The sequence below is a fragment of the Xenopus laevis genome, chromosome 1L (assembly GCF_017654675.1).
Source record: "Xenopus laevis strain J_2021 chromosome 1L, Xenopus_laevis_v10.1, whole genome shotgun sequence".
Taxonomy (NCBI): Eukaryota; Metazoa; Chordata; class Amphibia; order Anura; family Pipidae; genus Xenopus; species Xenopus laevis.
In genome coordinates, this window is record NC_054371.1 from 159,582,538 (window position 1) to 159,606,041 (window position 23,504).

General features: G+C 40.0%; 1 protein-coding gene across 1 annotated transcript in view; it reads left to right on the forward strand.

Annotated features, from left to right (window-relative positions):
• Positions 1 to 22,558, forward strand: part of ankrd13a.L (ankyrin repeat domain 13A L homeolog) — a 23,897-nt gene extending 1,339 nt beyond the window's left edge. The window contains 14 exon segments of the mRNA NM_001094574.2: positions 2,280 to 2,412; positions 3,024 to 3,148; positions 4,230 to 4,275; positions 4,643 to 4,786; positions 5,481 to 5,670; positions 6,609 to 6,675; positions 6,762 to 6,843; positions 7,056 to 7,117; positions 7,844 to 7,974; positions 15,983 to 16,140; positions 17,912 to 18,022; positions 18,536 to 18,696; positions 20,527 to 20,594; positions 21,942 to 22,558. Coding sequence (NP_001088043.1) covers positions 2,280 to 2,412; positions 3,024 to 3,148; positions 4,230 to 4,275; positions 4,643 to 4,786; positions 5,481 to 5,670; positions 6,609 to 6,675; positions 6,762 to 6,843; positions 7,056 to 7,117; positions 7,844 to 7,974; positions 15,983 to 16,140; positions 17,912 to 18,022; positions 18,536 to 18,696; positions 20,527 to 20,594; positions 21,942 to 22,149 — 1,686 coding nt within the window. The 3' untranslated portion in view covers positions 22,150 to 22,558.
• Positions 22,559 to 23,504: the final 946 nt, after the last annotated feature.

The following is a 23,504-nucleotide window of genomic DNA, read 5'->3' on the forward strand; positions in this document are numbered from 1 at the left end:
TTTAATTTCTTTGCTTGCACATATTAGCTGTAGGGTGGAGCAGGAGATGGGCAGAATCTGTTGAAATATATAATAATTTTTACCTTTTAAGAAAAAATGCTGGGCTCAGTGTTCAAGGAGTATTTTTAAGATCTTCTCCATGCATCTATTCTCAAGACAGAAGGGAGAATCTGTATTATGATGATGGGACTGTGTGTCAGAATTGATCCTGTCAGTTGACTGTGTCATCATATGTTCTCAATCATTGCCTGGAAAGCTGTGTATATGGTTTTTCCCAGTTAGGCATTTGGTCATTGAATTTCCTGTTTACATCATTTTATGCCAAATCAGAAGTTTGTCAGTGTGGGAAAAGCAGTTTTGAAAATTAAACAAAATCTGTTTTATAAGCTGCTTCATTTAAAAAAATAAAAATTAAAAAGCTCAACCATTTAAACGTAAAACATGTTTCTTTTGCACAGTGCAGGTTATCACAGGTTACACTTTTTATTCTGTTCACTTCTTACTGTTCCTGTTAATTTCCAATGTGTGAAAATCTCGATAACGGACAGCAACTTTCCATAGATAAAAAGCCTTTATTGTTGCATGGCTACGACCAACGATACAGTAACGTTTCGAGCCACATCCTGGCTCTTTGTCAAACTAACTGATACATTTATCAGACTTCCTTTTAAAGCACTCCAGATAGCGCCCTCTGGTGGGATAAGATAGATACAAAACATGGTCAATTTAAAACAATACACACAAAGTTTCCAAAATTATACAATGTAACGGTAAACAATATATTCTGTTGCCACTGGCACTTATCTGTCCATGTAATCCGAATTGTTCACCTTATTGTGTGTAAATAAATCTGTAAAATATAAATATTAAAATTGCAATTAAAAAATTAAACTCTAATATATTGTCTGCAAATCGTATTCTTTATTCAGGCCTTTAGGGGTTAAGGTCTCTAGGCGGCGGATCCAATATGCTTCCCTTTTTAAGAGTTTTTTCACTCTATCGCCGCCTCGTCTAGGGTGGGGTATGGATTCCACTACCTGAAACCGCAGCTGTTGTACCCCATGGCCCATCTCCACAAAGTGCCCCGCTACAGCTTGCTCAATCTTTTTGGTTTTAATGGCCGATTTATGCTCCCTTATCCTCTCCTTCACTTGGCGGGTGGTTTGTCCTACATACATAAACCCATATGGGCATTTGATCACATATACTGCATATGTAGTCAAGCAAGTGTGATACCCTTTAATTTTTATGGGGGTTCCCTTCCGAGGATGATACAGTCGGACCCCTCAAACAATTAGTGCAACAATTGCAATTCAGACATGGAAACGTTTCATTTTTCCTTGGTTGTAAGGTCAACTGTCCATCATCCCCACCTCCCAGGTCGGATTTTACCAACATTGAGCCAATCGTACGTCCCTTTTTGTAGGACATTACCGGGGGAGACTTAAACGCTGGTACATTTGACAGGCCATCCTTCAAAAGACTCCAGTGTTTCCGTAAAATATTAGCTATTTGGGGACTTATTGTAGTAAAAGTGGAGACGAATGGAATACGTTCCAACTGTTTCTGGGGGCCACCCAATAGAACTCGATCTCTATCCAACTGTTCTACTTCTGAATGTTGTTGTGTAAGTAATTCCATAGGATATCCCCTTGTCCTGAATTTCTCCTGCATTTCATTCAACCTGTGCCCCAATACCCCAGATTCACTGACTATTCGTTTAACACGTGTGAATTGTGATTTTGGTAAAGCTCTCTTCACTTGAACGGGATGTGCTGAATCGTAATGGAGAAGTGTGTTCCTATCTGTTTGGTATATAGGTCTGTTAATAATATATCACCAGACCTATATACCCGGGTATCCAAAAAAGAAATCTCAGATGTGTGCACATGTGAGGTAAACTTAATGTATTGTGAGACTGAATTAACATGTTGGACAAAATTGTCCAAGGTCCAACGTGGCCCCACCCATATAGCGAACACATCATCGATATAGCGATACCACCGTAAGCAATGTTCACGGAATTTGGTGTTAATGTAGATATACTTATGCTCAAAGCCATTCATATATATGTTCGCATATGAGGGGGCCACATTGGACCTCCAATGTGTGGCAAGCATGTCAAACAGTTTCACCATTACATTCCCTGTTTCTTGGCTGAGGATGCTGGGAATTTAATCAGTGCTCTTTGCTATGTATGTGTCTGTACCTCCATTTAAAATAAATATACAAGCTGACTCAAACTTTTTATTTTTTTATGGAATTCTACACATACACAGGACGTAGAACAGCTGGATCCACGAGGTCGGACACCATTACACCTGGCAGTCTCTTTGGGACATTTAGAAACTGCAAGAGTTCTTTTGAGGCACAAAGCTGATGTCACCAAAGAGAACCGTGATGGATGGACGGGTATGCTAGATATATTATAGTACATATATCATACTTGTTTAATGGTTGTTGAGTAACTTTGTTGCTTAAATGAATGAAGTGTTTTGTGCTTGCACAAATTCCCTATAATGTATTGCTAAAAGATAGGGAAAATTAGTATGCAAACACTTTTTTCTCATATTTTATTGATATGGTTTTGATAACTGCCCCTATGTGGCAATATAAGCATTACGACTTTTCAAAACGTGTTACAGCACAAATAATTACTTTTCTTGCTTTCTGCCTTTTACAATGTTTCCCGAAATCTAGGTTTTTAAAAAAAAAAAAAAAAAAAATCTAACTCATAAACTCTTCTAGCTAGGTTACAAATTATACATTCGAATGTGTTGCCACCCTAAGGACAATTCATACAGTAAGAGAGATTGGGCCTACCCCAGAGCACATAGTACCAAATGGATCATGGTGTATATTACACCAGAAGCTCATAATCCGTGAGAGGAAGTCCTCACCAACTGTGGGGAAAGTGGTGCAAGCCTTTTGCCCCCCCATGTGCTCATGTAGTTGGGACCTGGAATTTTGTGATTAGAAGGTTATCATGATTTGGGTAACACACTGTTTTGGTTTTCTTGCAGTTCTTCATGAGGCGGTTAGCACAGGAGACCCAGAAATGGTACAGCTGGTCCTACAGTATAGGGAATTCCATAAAGCGTCCACAGCACTTGGAGGAGTCCCTGAGCTGTTAAAAAAAACTTTGGAGGTGGGTAAACTGAAGTGTTTGTGGTTCTGTTCAGTTGTCTGTACAAATGCACCCTCCCATTATGTTATAGCTCCTGCCTATAGGAGACACCATATTCAGATGCAGCCCTATGTTGCTGTTCAAGTGTAGATGCGTCCAAGCAGTTTGATTATTTAGTTAGCTAAATTAGTCTATATACAGTTGCTCAAGTGTGTGTGATCCCAAATGAACTTTGTGCTGTTGCTCCGGAGATTCTGAGGCTCAATTGGGCCATGTGTGATCAGTAGATGAAGATGTCACTGCATTCTATTATCCATTGACTGTGTTAGAGGCTGTAAAGCACATGTCAATAAGTAATCAGTAATAGTAGTTGATTCTGTAGGTGTTTACTTTTGTCAGTTGGGCTAAGCCACAAAAACAAAATATTGACCTGATAAGTGCAAGTGGGAAGAAAAGATATCCTGTTTGTCAATGTGACACATACATTTTGGGGCATGTTCCTGCCCCAAAAAAAATCAACATTTCCTCTTACTGTAGTAAGAGGAAATGTTGATTGTATAGAAAAGGGTATTTCTTTGTCAGATCTGAAGTATTGTTAGTTTGTCTATGGTTAGGTCTTCTATGTTTCATAGGCCCAGTGGTTGTTATGTTTGGGATAGTGTATTATTGTATCTTCTTGCAGTGAAGTTTGCATTCCTTATCCATGTAAGATGTATTGAGTTGTGTGGAGAAAGACCATATCGCCTGAATGGATTGTGGGATATTTCTAATTGGGGCGTGTAGGAGATGATTAATTGGGGCTTCATAGATGGCCATTGTAGTACAAATGTTCCTATGTTGGAGCCAAGCACCTGCAGTTCCTCTGCATTGTATTCAGTTACATATGCGAGATTGACCCCTCCATATGCTTCGATATGTTCAGTGAATGGTGCTAAGTCTGACATTTTTAGTTCCATATAAAAGTTCTATCTCATTATTTTCATTAGTTGTTTGCAGTCCTTTGGTTTTATGTCTTTTGCAGTTTTGCAGCTGAGATCCAGCTTTCCATAAGGGTTATGACATCTTTTCTTATCTACGTCTTTCCTTTATTTTTTTTCTAAAGGCGTCTGATTTTTATGTCGAAATGAAGTGGGAATTTACAAGCTGGGGTAAGTTTATACATGGTGCTAATGAAGGTATCCTTATTAGTTGCTTATATTTATTAATAAAAATATGAAAAAGTGTATTCTAAACTGATGATGTAGTTAAGGGTAACTAGTGTCTTGCTAGTACACCATTCTATTCCTGCTCTGGATATGTTAAACTACAGTATAAGCCAAAAATATCACCTGCTCATTTTGATTTTTGAATGGCCTTCTGCCATACAAAGTAATACATTTTCTTATGGAGCAAATGAACACTCTAATCTTAAAACAGAGCATTTGCTGTTAGTTCAAACAGTTGTTTTATTTGGTATGTGCTTAGTCCCAATGCATCAATACTTTTGTTTATGTTCTGTCATTTATCAATCTGCAGTCCCACTGCTATCTAGAGTATGCCCAAGTGATGTATGCAGGATATGGAAAAGTGGTGCTAAACTTCGAGTTGATGCCACTCTTTTAGGATTTGAGAATATGAACTGGATCAGAGGAAAGCATAGCTTCATATTTAAGGAGGAAGGTAAGATAAGTGCCATGTTTTCTGTGAAATACGGATTTTAAATATGTGAAATGGGTTTAAATAAAACAAATTTTCAATATTCTCTTTCATTATGAGGGATTATGACACACTAGATACATTTTGGAATGGCTAGGGTCGACACGTATAATAATTATTATTATCTTAATATTTTTTATTTCCTGGTGTGTTTGATGTGTTCAGGTTCAGTGCTCTTCAGCTTGTAGGCAAAGCTACTAATGCTGGACAATGCCAGGGACAATATACTGATATAATATGGCCATTCCTGTAGAAGTTAGCTCTGCTGCTGGAAATAATTCATGTTAAAATTGATATAAAAAATAAATCACTGGCCTTCACTTTTTCAATAAAATGTCAAACTATTATGTATTACCTGTTAGTGCTTGCCTCAGCAAAAGCATCCGTATCATGCTGCATGCTGTGGGCACACTTAACTATACCATCATAATAGTCTGTTTAATGTAAAATGAAATGGGAGAGGGCCCCTATTTATAAATATAATGTATTTTCCTCTAGTGTGAAAAAGAGGGGCTGTTTTGTGTGTACAGCAAACATAAAATTGCTTGCTTTGTTCTTCACTTAATGATGCTGTTTCTTTCTTTGTGAGCATAAGCCTTACGGTTGATTGGTCGAATTATCTTTTATCATTTTCCCACATCTAATCCATTGTCACTAGATAACTGGGCAGAACTGATGGAAATAAACCATGATGACAAGACTGTCACAAAGGAACGCTTTGACATCTCTCAGGAGATTGAAGGCATCACTTTAGATTCTATGCAGCCAGCAGAAAGAGAAATCACCAAGAGGCTTACATCTCCCGTCATCAACACCTCGTTGGATACAAAAACCATTGCCTTTGAACGGTATGAATTGCACCCTTCTCCTAGTATACTCACTATACTCATAGTCAAGCTTATTGACCATCTCCATGTGACATCTAAACAGCCATTACAATGTTTGTCCTTTTGTAGCTATTAACATTTCATTAGTAACTTTCATGTATATTAAATGTAACACCAATATGCAAATAAATAGATCTTTTTTGTAATTAAACACATTTACAGGCATGAGACTGTAAGATGCCTAACTCTTCTGATAGACTGCTCTAGGTGTAAATATGATTGGGTCTAATCAAGCATTAGCTACTGAGGCAGAGAAAAAAACAATGGCACAGAGGAGATTGAAATAAATCAATAGCAAATTAATTAAGTGATGTTTTAGTAATTAACAACCGTTGCTTAATGCTGCTCATGACAAAAGCAACGCTATTGATTTCTTTTGTTCCTAGCTAAATGTCAGCCATTGCTTGGCTAAATTTCATGACCTCTGTAGATTTATTTTTCAGCAAGCAAAAAAAAAAGTGCATTTACTTTACTCCTGTCCTTCATGTAAGTGTTGCCATGATGATATTTGTTGTGTTATTGATTTTCTTTGCCTTGAATTGAATCATGTGCTTTTAGATTGCTACACTCATCATTGCTTCTGGCAACTATCAGCTGCACTGTGAAATTCTGCACACAGCGTGTATTCATTAAAGAACACTTGTAGTACTTGTTCGTGAATACAAAGTATACAGTATAAAAATACCTATTATAAACAATTTTAGCAGTTATTATGATAATGCCAGCTGTGAAGGTAAAACACATGGGTGTTAGTGATTTACTAGTATTATTATATATATTTGCTAAGTATATTTACTTACTGCAATACCTTGTAATGACAGCCATGACAAGAAGATCATGATCTACTAAGTGTTAATAAAAGCAAGTATTCATAATCAAATGATGATTTTTGCTTTTAGGACAAAGTCTGGATTTTGGGGCTGGAGGTCGGATAAGGTTGAAGCAGTGAACAGCTATGAAGCCAAGGTAGCACATCAATTCATCAATAAAAATGTATATCTTGAAAATATGGGATATGGCTTTTAGTTGACTACTTATTTTCTCTGTTAAAGGTGTATTCTGCGAATAATGTTAATGTTGTGACTAAAACAAGGACAGAACATCTGACAGAAGAGGAAAAGTCTCGATACAAAGGTGATAATGTAGGCAGATTTGTGTCTGATGTCTCGCCTAGGATCTACAGTGCTGATACCATTCAATATAATAAAAGTAAACATTTAAACAGTAGCCCAACTTACTGACTAGACTGTTCTGACTAGCTTTTAGTCTTTGGGACGGGAGTCTTTCTTTGTAAGGAAATTGGTGTGTATGGGATACATAATATTGGAATCTTTTGTGATTTTCAGGTGACAGAAACTTTTTGGAATCTTTACTTGGGACAGTTGAGCATCAGTTTGGAGCCCAGGGGGTAAGTTGTTTTACAAAATGTAAATTTTATAGCCAGAGATTTTCTTGAAGCATTTAAACACCATAGGGTCCGTGTCTCTCAATTGCTGCTACCCAGTAAAGTATCTTATAAAACTGCATTGCATTTATTGTACAGGTGAGCGTCAGGAGACCGTACATCTGGTATCTCCTATCAATTGAATTGATGTTTTCATCCCTTGAGTTAATGCTGTTTTTTTATGCAAGACAGAACTTTATTTGCTTTAGTAGCCACAGAAAGTGCATAACCTTGCATTTATCAACATTGAACCTCATTTTCCAGTTTGCTGCCCAGTTTTCCAACTTAGACAAATCACTCTGCAAAGTGGTTAATGCCACACTAGTAACTGTTTTAGAACATCAACCTTTCTCTGGAAAAGTAGCCATCACAAGGTCATGCAAATGTAAGACGATTATTGCCGTTATGCTTGCTTAAGACTATTTTTTTTTTTTAATACTTTCGTAGGAATCATTGCATTTAAAGAATGTCGACCAATATCTTTGTTTTTATTATAGCATTTAAAAAATCGATAGAAAGGGCACTCACCCCTGGTTTCACATGCAAGAGAATATTTTGTTGTGAGTCAAAGAATAACATAAGTAAAACTGGTCACATCTTCCTACACTCAGCCTTGAAGTAAATACTTGGCAAGTTGTTAACTTTCTGAGCTGATTGACTAAACCATGCATGCATTTGTTTTTTCTTAAGGACCTCACCACAGAGTTTGCCACAGCAAACAACCCTACTGCTATAACTCCTGAAGAGTATTTTGATCCAGAATTTGATCTCAAGAACAGGGACATTGGAAGGCCAAAGGAGCTTACAATCAGGACTCAAAAGTTAGTAGTTTAACCGGTAATTGTTATATTAATGCTGCTATCAGTGCAAAATGTACATTTCCCAACTTGATCTTAAGACATGTCATAAAGAATCAATGTGAGTTACAAAACAGTGAAAAAAACTAGATTTTTCCACATTTGCAGCTGCACATATTTTCTATGTTTATGGTTTACATGCTGTTCAACATGTCAGTTGGTTGTGTGTAAATAGATAGATTGATAGATAGACATCTATACAAGTGCCCTGGAATGGGGAAGGAGTGGGAACACACAAGCTTCATCATAATGGGCTTTTTGTAATTGTATCTACCTGATAAGCCCATAGTACAGATCAAGAAAGTAAAGTTGACCACTTGCTTTATGCTAAGCTACAACAGGATGTACATGAGAACTCACCAGAGGAGCTCAGGTGTAAATGGGAAGCCAATGTGGGTATTATACTAGTAATATGGCGCCTGTGGACCAATATATATCACTTAGACCATTTTTTGTGTTTACATCACAATTGATTACTCAAAATAGACACGGCAACCACAATTGACCTTTCCATGATGTTTAAGAATACAGGGAGTCCTCGAGTTACATAAATCTAACTTACATACAACTCACACTTACAGACGGGGACTATTACAGTAACATACTATGGTTTGCTTGACTTTTATTCGTATTTAGCTTTCTCCTAGTCATCTTGGGGGACACTGGGTATAGCTAGTACCATTAGGAGGCAGGAAACAACAAGTAAAGAAAACTGGCCCCTCCCCTACTGGCTATACCCCCAGCAGGCGGAGCTTAGCTCAGTTTTAGTTGTGTCATCGGGAGGTGAGGATGTGATCTTTTACTTGTCAGTTGTCTGACAACAGAGGATTCTCAGGACTTCTACACTGAGTAGAAGTTCCTTACTGGGCATTTTCCAACATTGGATTCTGTCTCCGGGGTCTTATTGGTGTTTATCACAGACCAACAGCTGAATTACGTCTCCTTCCCTTTCAGGAGGAGAGCTGGCTGAGAGTTTCTTCTAACTGTGAGTATTCTGCGCTCCCCTGGCTCTCCCCAGTAATTCCCCAACCGGCTTCTGTTAAGACAGCACAAGTGTTACTACCTCGCTAACTTAGCTGAGGTAATTAGCTAAGGCTGCAGCTTGTCTTCCTCCAAGCCTATCATAGGGAACAGACTGGGTAATTACACACTAGCTGGCGGGAAAACAGAAGGCCCGCACAGCTACTCAATAAATGCAATGAGTGGCGAACCGGATCCCCTGACCGAGTGGCTTTTTAAAATTTGGCGCCTTGGTACTTAGTTTGCGCGATTGTGTCATTACATTAATGCCCTTACAGATCTCAGCCGACATTTTCTGTGCGCACCGCTCCATAGACATCCAATTTGGCAATTGAGGGGACAGCACACACAAAAACCCTTCTCCTGTTCAGAAGCAGTTTGGCGAAACGGTGCTGCTGGGACACGCATTTAGCTAGTGCCATTACACTAGCAGCTACAATTATCTGCTCCTACCACACGCAGGTTAGTTTGTTTGTTTCTACTGACTCCAAGCAGGCAGCAGTTTTACTCGGCTGCATACCATTAGGGGTTACCCTAATACGCTCAAGTGGTTCTCTCTTCTTTAGCCACCATGTCTGAGGGGAACAGTGACCGCCTTTTTTTCAAGGGGTGCACCTGCTACAGTAAGGTTCTTAGTCTGTGCCAAATGCTGCAAACGGCTGCCCTCATTGCACAAAGACCCCATTTGTGTAAGGTGTAAACCGCCAGTTCAGGGCTCAGAATCCTCAGAACCTACTCCACCTCTGGTGAGTCAGCCTGCTCAGGGCGAGCTGTCAGTTTCCAATACTGACAACCAGCCACCCAGTGACCTCCTTATTCCACAGTGGGCATCACAACTAGCCACAGGAATTCCAAAGCTAGCGCTTTCATTGGACAAGCTTCTGTCCCACCTGGACAACCCCAAGGCAAGGGCATCCAATCGCAGAGCACCATCTCCTTCTGAGGAGGAAAGCGATACTCCTCACAGACACTAATCTCCATCCCTCTTAGATTCCGGGGATGATTGCGACCGTTCTGAAGCTGAACTATCCTCTGCCTCAGACCGCGAAGAGGAGGAATCTCCCAAACTATCCTCAGAGTCAGTAGATTCCTTAATCTCCTCAGTTTTGGAAACCCTTTACCTTCAAGAACCAGAAGTCTTGTCTGATTCTTCTAAAGTGCTTTTCAAACTTCACAGTAAGGTGTCACCAGTTTTCCCTCTCACTCACAGCTTGACCAAATCATTCAACAAGAGTGGGACACGCCAGAGAGACGTTTTCAGGCGAACCAACGGTTTCTAAAGTTATATCTCTTCTCGGCCGAACTTACCAAAAAAGGAAGCAAATTATTACCTCTGTGAGGCTTTGGTAGACGCAGCACACGTCATCAGCAAGTCATCAGCACTCTCAGTAGCGGCCCGCAGATCTCTCTGGATGAAACTATGGTCAGCAGACCTTTCTTCCAAGAAATCCTGGACATCCATCCCCTTTAAAGGAAAGCTACTTTTTGGCCACGACTTGGACAAAATCATTCATCAAACCACAGGAGGCAAGAGTACTTTGTTGCCACAACCCAAAGCACGCTCCTCCTTCCACAGGGGTACGTTTTTTTTTGTGTCTCCCAAACCAAGAGCACACGCTTTTCTCCCCCATGACAGTCCTTTCTAACACGAGGACACTTTGGCGGTAAATAAAGAACAATGTATAAAAATAGGGGTGTGGAAGCACTCTAAAGGCTAAGTAATAGTATATTTAAGTATAAAGACTTCCCTGGGCCCCTGTCTCAAAAGTAAGTTTACAAAACAGGGGTTTTTAGTTACAAAGTTATGATCATAAAGTTGAAAAGCCACCATACCACGTCAAGGTAAACCCCACATGGCGGTCCCTAACTTGTTTGCCTTTCGGCCATAGTATAAAAAGTCTTACTGCATAGTAGCATTCAGTGTAATCAGTGTCTGTTGAACCTTGGTTTCAGTGAAAAGGATCTATCCTCCCCCGCCAGTATGCGGCTTTTAAGGGAGAGGCATTGTCCAACCAACGCCCATTTTTAAAAGTATAGGGCCCCATTAGTTTAAGGGGGGGTATGGGGTGCTATTAAAAACCACATGAAGCTCAGCCACAGCTTCTGGCAACAATACAATGTATAAAAATAGGGGTGTGGAAGCACTCTAAAGGCTAAGTAATAGTATATTTAAGTATAAAGGAAGTGCTAGTTTTAATGCACATTCCCTGGGCCCCTGTCTCAAAAGTAAGTTTACAAAACAGGGGTTTTTAGTTACAAAGTTATGATCATAAAGTTGAAAAGCCACCATACCACGTCAAGGTAAACCCCACATGGCGGTCCCTAACTTGTTTGCCTTTCGGCCATAGTATAAAAAGTCTTACTACATAGTAGCATTCAGTGTAATCAGTGTCTGTTGAACCTTGGTTTCAGTGAAAAGGATCTATCCTCCCCCGCCAGTATGCGGCGGTAAATAAAGAACAACCTGGCAGGGTCGAAAGCACACTTCCAAGACTGCGGAAAAAAAAAATACCTCAGCATGACACCGTCCCTTCAAGCACAATGCCAATAGGGGGGAGGCTATGCCTTTATGCCGACGTGTGGCTTGCACTCAGGATTCATGGATTCACAAAATTATCATTCAAGGTTACCACATAGAGTTTTCCTCAAGTCCCCCTCATTGATTCTTCATGTCCAGGCTCCCCCAGCAGATATAAAAGCGCACCGCATTCCAATCAGTTATCTCCAGTGGAACATTCTCGCCAGCTGGATTCGTCCTTACTCCAAGAGATTCGCCTGTCTCACATCCCTCCAGTGGTGGCTACACTCTGCTCACCTTAAGGGGAGAAAACTCCTAGGAGAACCCGGTTTGAGCATTCTCACAATGGACGCAAGCCTCTTCGGATGGGGAGCAGTTCTCTAAGGCCGACCAGCACATGGAAAAATGGAGTCTCGACGAGCGAAAGCTTCAGATCAACCTACTCGAGATCTGGGCAATTAGTCTAGGACTACTCCATTGGCAGAAGGTGCTGAGGGGCCAAGCGGTGAAAATACAGTCTGATAATCCCACCGCAGTGGCTTACATCAATCACCAAGGGGGTACAAGAAGCAGAGGGGGTTCTTGACTGAGCTAAGGCTCATTTTCCAGTGGGCCGAACTACATCAGGCCCATCTGTCAGCCATCTACATTCCAGGGTTGCTAAACTGGGAAGCAGACTTCCTAAGCTGGCAGTCACTGGACCCAGGCGAGTGGTCACTGAAGGATGAAATCTTTCAGAAACTAATGGAACAATGGGGCACGCCGGAAGTCGAACTTATGGCAACCTGGCACAACTGAAAAGTGCCGACCTTCCTGGCCCGCTACAGGGATCCACTAACCATAGATGCCGACGCTCTAACAGCCACTTGGCAATTTCAGCTGGAGTATGCCTTTCCACCTATGCCACTCATTCCAAGGATCTTCAGAAAGATGCAACAAGAATAGACCACTCTCATACTGATTGCGCCAAGATGGCCTCGCCGCTCCTGGTTCACTGATGTGATCAACCTGTCGGTGAAAAAGCCATGGACCCTGTCTCCTCTTCCAGACCTTCTCACTCAAGGGCCAATCCGTCATCCAAACCCAGCCAGTCTCAATTTGACGGCATGGCTCTTGAGACCCAAATCCTAACAAAGAAGGGATTTTCTAGGGCTGTGTCGCGCACGTGTGCTGCTCGAAAACCAGTGTCAGCCAGAGCTTTATCACCGAGTCTGGGCCACCTACCGTCAATGGTGCACACATCACAAGGCAAAATTTACAGTGTTTTCCATTCCCAACATTTTGGAATTCCTGCAATTCCATGGGGTTGTCTCTAGGCTCCCTCAAGTCGCAAATTTCTGCACTATCGGTACTCTTCCAAAAACGTCTAGCTTTATTACTTGACGTCAAGACATTCATACAGGGGGTAGCTCATCTGGCTCATCCCGTTCGAGCACCAGTCCCTATCTGGGACCTCACCTATAGTACTGCGTGCACTACAATGTTCCCCCCTTTGAACCAATGGGCTCCGTCCCTCTTCAATGGATTACCTGGAAAACCGTTTTCCTGCTTGCAATTGCCTTAGCGAGGTGCGTCTCAGATCTAAGCGCTCTTTCATGTAAGTCACCATACCTCGTCTTCCATCATGACAGGGCAGTGCTCCGCACAGTCCCATCTTTTTTGCCTAAGGTCGTTTCAGAATTTCACCTCAACCAGGAGATGGTGATTCCGACCTTCTGTCCTGCACCAGCAAATCAGAAGGAGACAGCATTGCACACTTTTGACCCAGTCCGGGCTCTAAAATTCTATCTATGCAGAGTTCACTCACTGCTCACTCCACTTAAGGCGTGAGTACATCCTGTGCGTTCCGAAACCAGGCATTAGCAGAACAGCTGTGCAAAGCAGCTACTTGGACCTCAGTCCACTCCTTTTCCAAATGTTACCACTTTGATACCTTTGCGGCTTCTGACACTCGCTTTGGCAGAAAGGTGCGTCAAGCCGCGATGGTTACTACCACTTAGGCCTCTACTCCCACCCGGGATTTTGCAAGGGACAGCTTTAGTATGTCCCTGTGTCCCCCAAGATGACTAGGTGAAAAGGAAATTTTGTGTATTCGCCGTTAAATATCTTTCTCTTCTAAATATCCATATAGCCCAAGCAAGGTACCTACAATTGGTAATGGCCAAATAACGGCCCGCATAAAGGAGGTGTCCACATTTAATTTATATTGACATATTTACCCACACTGATATGGGACTTATCCTCCAAATGCGATTAAACAATATTAGATAGCCAGGACCATGCAATTTAAATTAAAAAGCGATATTTATTAACACCATGCCAAAATTACTAAAACCATTTAAAATAAGCAGCGCTGCTTGGGGGGTGGGGTTCCCATTTCTCCTAAATATGTATTAGTAAACAGTCCAATGTAGTATGAGAGGCTGCGTGCACGCTTTGAATCCGAGCCTCCACTGAGTATCAATTGTAACCAGCTTCTAGTCAAAAGCGCCCATCCATACGAGGACCGTGGTTAAACTTGCATAAGCTGAGGAGAGCAATAGATCATCACCACAGATGAAATGAAACACCAATGAAGTGCTTAGTTCGATGGAGAAAAGGAGATTAGTCCAGTTCAAGTTGTGGATAACAAGTGTAGAGCGGCATGTGAGGCGGAACCGGTGTGGGGTTAACACATTGGTGCCCAAAATAGTACAGTTCTGAATAACTTAGACGTGGGCTCTAGAGAAGGGGATATCCCCTAAATACATCCGGTGGACATATGGATTCCAATGGTATGGTGGTATAACAATTACTATGTAGTTGTATGTGTCCCACCGCTCTGCAGCGATTGCTGCACCGAATAAGAAAATTACTGACCGTAGCAGATCACCTCCCACACCGGTTTGTGCAACAGTCCATACTCACATCCGTCTTCCGATATCACTTGTACCTCTGGTGCGCATCATCCCCACCAGGAAGGAGAGCAGAAGAATTCCCCTGGCAGCACTGTACCTCGACAGCTGTTTCGCCGCTACCCGCGGCTTTGTCAAGAGTGTTATCCACAACTTGAACTGGACTAATCTCCTTTTCTCCATCGAACTAAGCACTTCATTGGTGTTTCATTTCATCTGTGGTGATGATCTATTGCTCTCCTCAGCTTATGCAAGTTTAACCACGGTCCTCGTATGGATGGGCGCTTTTGACTAGAAGCTGGTTACAATTGATACTCAGTGGAGGCTCGGATTCAAAGCGTGCACGCAGCCTCTCATACTACATTGGACTGTTTACTAATACATATTTAGGAGAAATGGGAACCCCACCCCCCAAGCAGCGCTGCTTATTTTAAATGGTTTTAGTAATTTTGGCATGGTGTTAATAAATATCGCTTTTTAATTTAAATTGCATGGTCCTGGCTATCTAATATTGTTTAATCGCATTTGGAGGATAAGTCCCATATCAGTGTGGGTAAATATATCTTTCTCTTCTGTCACTTGGGGGACACAGGGCTTCCCCCCCTGATCTGAGGCCTTCACTTTTTCTCAAGAAATAGTACAGTATGTTACAATGTTTTCAGTTTTATTAGATTCAAGTTATATATATTCCTGTTGACTTTGGTACAAACTGAGCTAAGCTCCACCTGCTCGGGGTATAGCCAGTAGGGGAGGGGCCAGATTTCTTTACTTGTTGTGTCCTGCCTCCTAATGGTACTAGCTATACCCAGTGTCCCTGTGTCCCCCAAGTGACAGAAGAGAAAGAGATTTAATGGTGAGTATCCCAAATCTCCTCTCCTTTTAATAAACCACCTGCCCCAGTCACCTCTGGTGTGTGTTGTTTACTGCGGAGCACAGAACGGTAAAAATAAATATTGACATAAAGGTTAAAATAAGTACTTTGTTAAGACGGACAACTGTCTTAAGTTGCATTTAATAAGTAAATGTATATGTTTCAACTTACATACAAATTCAACTCAAAGGACAAGGAAAGGAAAAAAAATAAAATCCCATTTTTACGTTCTTTAATGAAAAAGAAACCAATCTGCAATATACTTTAATTAAAAAATGTGTACCGTTTTTATAAGAAACCTGACTGTATGCAGTGAAATTCTCCCTTCATTTACTGCTGTGGATAGGAATTGTCAGATGCAGAACTCAAGCAGCTTTGTTTATGACGATCCCTAAGCAGCCCAGACCACACTGAGCAAGTTCTAGCCTTATTCTATTTTAGACTTTCCTTGTCCTTAAGAACAAACCTGCAGACCCTATCTCATAAGCCTGTAATAGTAAAAAGCTGTGAATTTTTTTTATTTGAAATTCTTTGCACAAATTTGATTTCTTTAACACTGTTATGTGTGCTTTGGACCTGAAAGTAAAATAATGTGCTATGATAGTAAAAGTGAAAGCAAAATCATTTATTAATAAAATCAAACAAGTGTGTTTTTGTGCTGCTTTGTAGGTTTAAAGCCACATTGTGGATGTGTGAAGATTTCCCCCTGTCCTTGGTGGAACAAGTCACGCCTATCATAGATCTCATGGCCAGAACAAGTTCTCATTTTGCTCACCTTCGAGACTTCATCACTCTGCAGTTTCCTCCAGGCTTTCCAGTCAAAATAGGTACAGACAGCCTGTGTAACTGCATAGTGTATAAAATAATCACTGTAAACAAAATGCCATGGAGGTGTATCAGTGGCTTGGTTACCCACAGGCACAACTTTTCCCCAGTGCTTCATTGCTGGGAGGTATGTACTGACCCATAAACAGGACAGACACAGGGCTGAGTTCAATATGGGGGTATACCCTTCTATTTAGAAAGTGGATAATGAAAGTGGTCCCCCCTCCAAATGTTCTGCCCCTAAGCATGAGTGCTTATATAGTAGATAAGGCCCTGGTTATATTTATTTTCTTTCTTAAAGAAAGACTTACACATACATAAACGGAACATAAAATTCTACATTTTAAAACATGCTTAATTTTTGTAGTTTTGGTTTAGTTAACCAAATTGTCATTAGTACAAGATTAATTATTATATATATGAGGCCAGAATCCTACAGCTAAAGTTCACTTGGTGCTTTCGGAAAGTCATAAACTAATTTCTGTAGTTGTATAAGGGTCAACTTTTAAGTCGACAGACAAGAACCTGTGGTCCAAACAGCCAGCAGTTTGCACTTGCTTATGAAAGTAGCAAACAGCAGCACATATGATCTTCTTGGGCATCAAGTGCCCCTATTACAGAAAAGACTGTAGGCCTCATTAACAATGCACCATGCAGTGTGCAAAATGCAAAAAAAGGGGTGCGTAATTGCCCATATATATACATATATATATATATATGTTATCGTTATTTTTTTTTGCATACTGCGTGGTTGTGAATTGTGCAACTTGCCATACGGTTCTGCTCTCCTGTTCGGAGCCTTAAATGCCTTGTGTGTTTCTTACATTGGCATATGATATCTTGGTCTTACGGGTTTTGCATCACTGTGATAAATGAACTACAGTCTTGACTAAAACTGGCAGTGCAAATCCCACGTATGAACTCTCAGACAGGTAGGGTTTTTTTGTGCAACTTAAGAGTGTACCTAAACACACCTACTAACTGATTCCATTATAATCTGCCTGTATATATTCATGTGCATTCAGAACTGTGGTTTATTGCAGTCAAGTTTCATTGTGTTTTCTTAAATGCAACAGGTTGCATTTTTTAGTGCTTGACATAAGACAATAGAATAGAGGTTTGCGTTTCAAACTCACAAAAATTCACTTTGTTACATTCACAAAATTCCATATAAATACTAAATATTCATTTCAACATGTTTTTAAACGAACCCGAAAAAATCACCCTTGTGTAAGAGCCTTAATAAATGTTTGAGATCTTCTCCATGGGTTGCAAAAGAATACCCATGACACCTATCACAATGCAATTACTCCTAAAGGATCCAGTAGCCACAAACAGTCCCTTATGTTTGTGGAACTGAACTTGACATTTTGTTAATGTCGATTAGGGAAATAGTATTAATATGCCTACATAACCATAGTATTGTATATGTACCTGATATTCCAATCGAATAGGCTTATGTAATAATGATGCAAATCTGCCCCATGGGGTAGACAGCATCACAAATCATTAATTTTCCTTTATATACTAGACACACCAAAGCTAATTGCTTGTGCTACTCTATAAACTGAAATGTCTAATATTCCGGCAATTACTTAACGGACCCCGGTCTCCCTGAATATTTTTACTCCACCTCAAAAAACCTACTGTTTCCCCCAACTGGAGTGCAGACTGTATTGGCCCACACCTTTGGTGGGGGTCCTTGAAATACTACATATATTTGTTTGTGCTAATACTCTTTTTATTTGCTAACTTACATGCTTTATTCTTCAGAAATCCCTCTATTTCATGTTCTGAATGCAAGAATTACCTTTGGAAATGTGAATACCTGTTCCAGGGCAGAGGACAGTCCAGCCTCCACTCCCAGAGAGAGTCAAGATGAGGGTAATTAATAAGTGCTCTACTCAAGTGACGTTCTGATCAGTTGCAACATGCACCTTAAAAAAAAAAGCATCCAATAAGGCTGGAATTCAGATACTTCTATGGTTGTCTCTAAAAGGGAAGCATACATGATGCACAGACACCCAACATGGAAGCTTGATTTGTACTCATGATTTTAGCTCTCCTGTTAAACCAGCAAACACTCCAGTAAAATGATTCAAGTGTCTACTACAGTGTTTAGTATGAGATTTGTGGGACCAAACACACTGTAAAAAAAAGTAATCCTAATATTCCAGCAACAGTTGTTCTTGTTAAATAAATGTATGGCAATAATTACTTTCAAAGGAAAAGAAAAATGTATTCATTGGTGGGTGCAAGTGTGTTAGGCACACCCTACTGAATACTGGTGCTCCTTATATAAATAAAATACACCGGCTCTGCTACCATCTTCCGCAAATCTGTATTTACTTTACTTCAGGTTTTAATCTCTTTTTTTTCTTTTTTTCTTTTACTCAGACTCTCTTTTGCCAAAATTTGAGGTGGACCAATCAGTCTTCGATATCCCTCCATTTTATCATGTACAGGAGAATGGGAGGAGCCTACATATACGAGATGAAGATGATGAGATAATGCAGTTTGCTATTCAGCAGAGTCTTCTAGAGTGCAGTGGAAATCAGGTTTGGCGTTCTGTATTTGTTTTTATTAATATAAATATAAATGCGTTTATAAAGCTTTATTCCTTCCATCTTTGTAGTAGAGCACAAATTTAGTGACCTATGGATTTTGGGACTACAATATGTCTAACCCCATGCCTGATTTCAAAATTCAATCAAAACTGTCAAAATTAAAGTCTGCTGGAGCAGCACTATTTACTGATGCATTTTGAAAAAAAAAAAAAAAGGTTTTCTCCAGACAGTATCTCTTTAAATAAAAAAAATAGCCCTAACAAATGCCTTCAGAGTAACCAACAAGATAAGGTGGAATACCTGAAACTGGATTGCTAACTCTCTCTATCTTAAATCATGAGAGGCTAACACCTTAAAAAAAAGCCACTATAGTCATCCTGGAAGGCAACAGTTACTAAAAGTGTAAATGAAGTGTAATTGATTAACAAATGCCATGCACTGGAACACGGGAACTTACTGATAAGCTTATACCTCATGCCTATTTAAAAAAAATAATAATAAAAATACTGTATTTGTTTATTGCATTGTACTTCTTTCACAAGAACACTTTTTTAATGATGGTCACTGAACACAGTGATCCATCTTTTTATTTTGGTGGTTGCCCTGAGGGCATAAATTATGAATAAATTGCAGTTGTACAAAATTCAGGGAGGGTTAGTGGAAGCACTCTTAAGGCTAAATCCAAATATATTTAAGTATAATGGAAGTGCTACTTACAATGCACTTCCCTGGTCCCCTGTCTCATAAGTAATTCAATATAAATGCAAATGCATATGTTTACAAAACAGGGGTTTTTAGTTACAAAGTTATGATCATAAAGTTGAAAAGCCACCATACCACGTCAAGGTAAACCCCATATGGCGGTCCCTAACTTACTTAACTCAGGTCATAATATAAAAAGATACTTCTCTGCATAATAGCATTACCTGTACACAGTGTGTGTTTAATATATTTTGATTTAGCCTTAAGAGTGCTTCCACTAACCCCCCCCCTGAATTTTGTATATTCGCCTGAAGCTGTGGCTCAGCTCTATGTGGTTTTTAATAGCACCCCATACCCACCCCTTTATACTAATGGTGGTCCTATGCTTTTAAATATGGGCGTTGGTTTGAGCTATCTCTCTCTCTTAAAAGCCCTTACTGGCGGGGGAGGATTTAGCTTTCAGATTGAAACCAATGCTCAACACACACTGTGTACAGGTAATGCTATTATGCAGAGAAGTATCTTTTTATATTGTGACCTGAGTTAAGTAAGTTACGGACCGCCATATGGGGTTTACCTTGACGTGGTATGGTGGCTTTTCAACTTTATGATCATAACTTTGTAACTAAAAACCCCTGTTTTGTAAACACATGCATTTGCATTTATATTGAATTACTTATGAGACAGGGGACCAGGGAAGTGCATTGTAAGTAGCACTTCCATTATACTTAAATATATTTTGATTTAGCCTTAAGAGTGCTTCCACTAACCCCCCCCCCCTGAATTTTATAAATTGCAGTTGCTTAGATTTGTGGTGTCCTCCATGCTCTATATTTTCCTTTTCCCATTAAACTTTTTTTTGCAATGGAACAATCTATTTTACTGGAGAATCAATTTATGTGTAATTTAATTCATAGCTTTCCATAAAGAATAGTGATTGCATTCCCCCTTTCTGTTGAATTGTTGATTAATTGTCATTTCATAAACCACTTATGTAATGGCTGTGGTGGGTGCAGACATATTTATCTTCATTTTAACAAAGTTCTTTGTTTTTTATGTCATCTGATATTGCTGTATTTATTCATTGTCTGTTTTTTCCCCTTATTGCTTCCCTTATAGTATATGTCACCAAGCCATTCAAACGGGAGTATCTCTTCTCATCAGGTCTTTGACACACAGTATGAAAGGTAATGTATTTGAGTTAATGAAATAAAGGAATGCATGGGGCAGATATAGGGTAATTACAGGACTTTTGTACAGAAGTCTGGAGGAATCAGCAGGTTATTTTGTGCTATACACTGGGTAGCCAGCAACTACACAAAACTGATCTGGATCTGTGAGGGCAGAGCTGTGATTGGTTACCTGTATCCTTCTGTGTCTCTGGCCTGTTGGGACATATCCACAAAGATAGAATCTATTGGATGTTCAAGCAAAGGTGTAATTTGCCATTTTAATCAAAAGCCTTATGTTTTTTTTTCTTTTTTTAAACTAGTTGTTAGGCAATGCCCTTTACCCATATGTCACTTGAAACATAGATCCTATAGTGCAAGGCAGCACTGTCGATTCTGCTTATATGGCATGTAAGCATTGGAGGGGATAATTTTTAAACATTTGCCATTCCTTTCTGCATCTTGCAATAAATGTAAAAATTGCATCATACCAGCTGGTTGTCATTGTCTCCAATCTCAGCAACTGAAAAGTAGATTAATGCTGGCTAGAATTTTATTTAATGCTTATTGACTGTTTCCTTATTATTTGTTTTCTAGTTTTTATTCCAAACTGGGGAAGTTATTTATTGAAAAGTGGTAAAAAAAAATTGGTTGAAAGGGCTGATGTTTGGCCACTCTGTCCTGGTGGGCTCTAGGGAAATGCCACTTGCTTATTGGGATGACTAATTGAAACAATAGAGTAGTTACGGCACAAATCCTTGTACATAGTATAATCTTCTGGTTTGATGACTCCTGGATACCAGCAGTGCAGCAACCATATAGAAAGTAGATGCAGGATTATCTCCCATAATTGTTATCTCTCCCACTATGAAGCTTCAGTAAATAGGTAAAGCACTTAAAAGAGAACTAAACTCTAAAGTTAAAAAACCTCTACCCCTGTCCAGCGGAGTTCAGGGACACCATCTTCAGATGCTTTTGTAATCTTCGGAATGAGACAGGCAATTTTAGTGAAATTCGGCACATGTGCAGTTGTTGCGGGACAGATAAATTGCTACAATTGCACATGCGCCGCTACACTGGTCTCATTCCAAAGAATACCGAAGAGAAGAAGATGGCTGCCCTGAAATCTGCTGGATAGAATCTGCACGGAGGGGTAAGTAAAGAGTTAGGGGAATTTGCCCGGGGAGGGTGGCAGCTAGGCTGGAGGGGGGTCTATGTAGGGTAGGGTTTTTTTAACTTTTGGGTTGAATTATCCATTATGTACATGATTCCTATCTGCAATACCCACATGGTAAAAAAAATTGTTGTCACTCTTAGTATGAAGTGTTTTCAGTGTTTAATTCATCCCAACGTTTCTCTGTTTAGAGCCCTGCAGGAGAGCCTTCTTGGCAATTCCCAAAGTGCCCATTCCAGCCTCAGTAGCCAGTCTCCGTCTCAGTCTCTGAGTTTTGACAAAGACTTACAGTTTGCCATGGAGCTCTCAGCCAAGGAGCTGGAGGAGGCAGAAAGACAACGCCAGCAGGAAGAAGCTCAGTTGGAAGAGATCTTGCAGCTTTCCCTCATGGAAAAATAGACATTTAAAAAGGAAAATAAATAAATAAACAGCTGTAAAAATGCCTATAATACGGGTCTTGCCCCTCTCCTGCTAAAAACCAGCAGCATCGCCAAGTGTGGGGGGGGCCAAGAGGTTCCTCCACAGGACAAAAGATCACTCCACGGACTCTGCATCTACCAAAGAGCTGAGACCTTTTTGATACACCTTTTCTTCTCTGCTTCCTAATTGCAAATCTGGGACCTTTTCTACCATCAAGTTTCTTATATACAGCTGCAGATTTCTGTTTTAACCCTTTGAACCCAGAAACGTGCACTCTACAGACCTGGCACGCTAATTTTTATGCTTGCGGCGTATATTCAGTGTCGTTGGTAGTCAAAGGGTTAATAAAGAACTGCTGTAGGAAAATAAAATGAAGTAAGAAGTTTAACCTTTCTTGCATTGAACGTTTTGCTCCCGCATTTTTTTTTTTTTTTTTTTGGTTTTTTTTCATCCACTCCGTGACCTGGCGCCATATTCTGATACAGAACAAAGATCTCATTTGAGTTTTATCAAAGCAGCTGGTATTGTAGTTATCCATTTGATTCACCGTTTCATAAAGCTAGAGTACCCTGCATGGCAGGGCTTTAAAGTGACATCATACTGAATTAATTGTTTGGGAATCCAGTAGATGTTTTGCTAGGGTTTTCATGACATCTCATACATGACATCAAGCTGGCCAAATCAAATGACTGATCTGTGTGGGCAAATGGAACAAATATTTGAATTCTGTAATATCTGGCTAGTTTGTGTTCTGTACACACCGCTTTGGGAGGCTCTGGTTGACTTTATATGTTGAGACTTATCTGATAATGATTGCAGGTCGATCTATCTATCAACACTGATCACTGGCTGGAAAGTTTGGCTGACATTTATGGTCAGCCAAGGGTCCTCAGTACTGAAAGTTTCATTGTGCTCAGTAGAGCCAAACAGATCATCACTGCTCATGATAATGTGGCAGCTTAAAGCAATCTTTTATTGGGGTTTGAGAAAGAGATTTTATTTTCCCACAGCAGAGTGAGTTCATGCACACACATTAATAAATAGGTAAGCCAGGCTCAGTCTGTATAATAAATGCTTTTCAGGAACGTTAGTCTATAATTTATAGGAATATACATTGTATGGAAAGTTTGAATTAGGGGACCTTTCCCTTTAAATGCTTTTCTTTTCAGCACTGTTAAATTATTATTTTTATTTAAATTATATTCTGCTTTTAACTAGGAACTTGTTTCTCCTTAGAATTATTTCCCAATTTGGAAATCTTGTCCGGAAGAAATGGGTCAAGATGGGATGCAGTAGCACATACAATGATTTGTAGCTGCGTGTGTTTCTTAAAA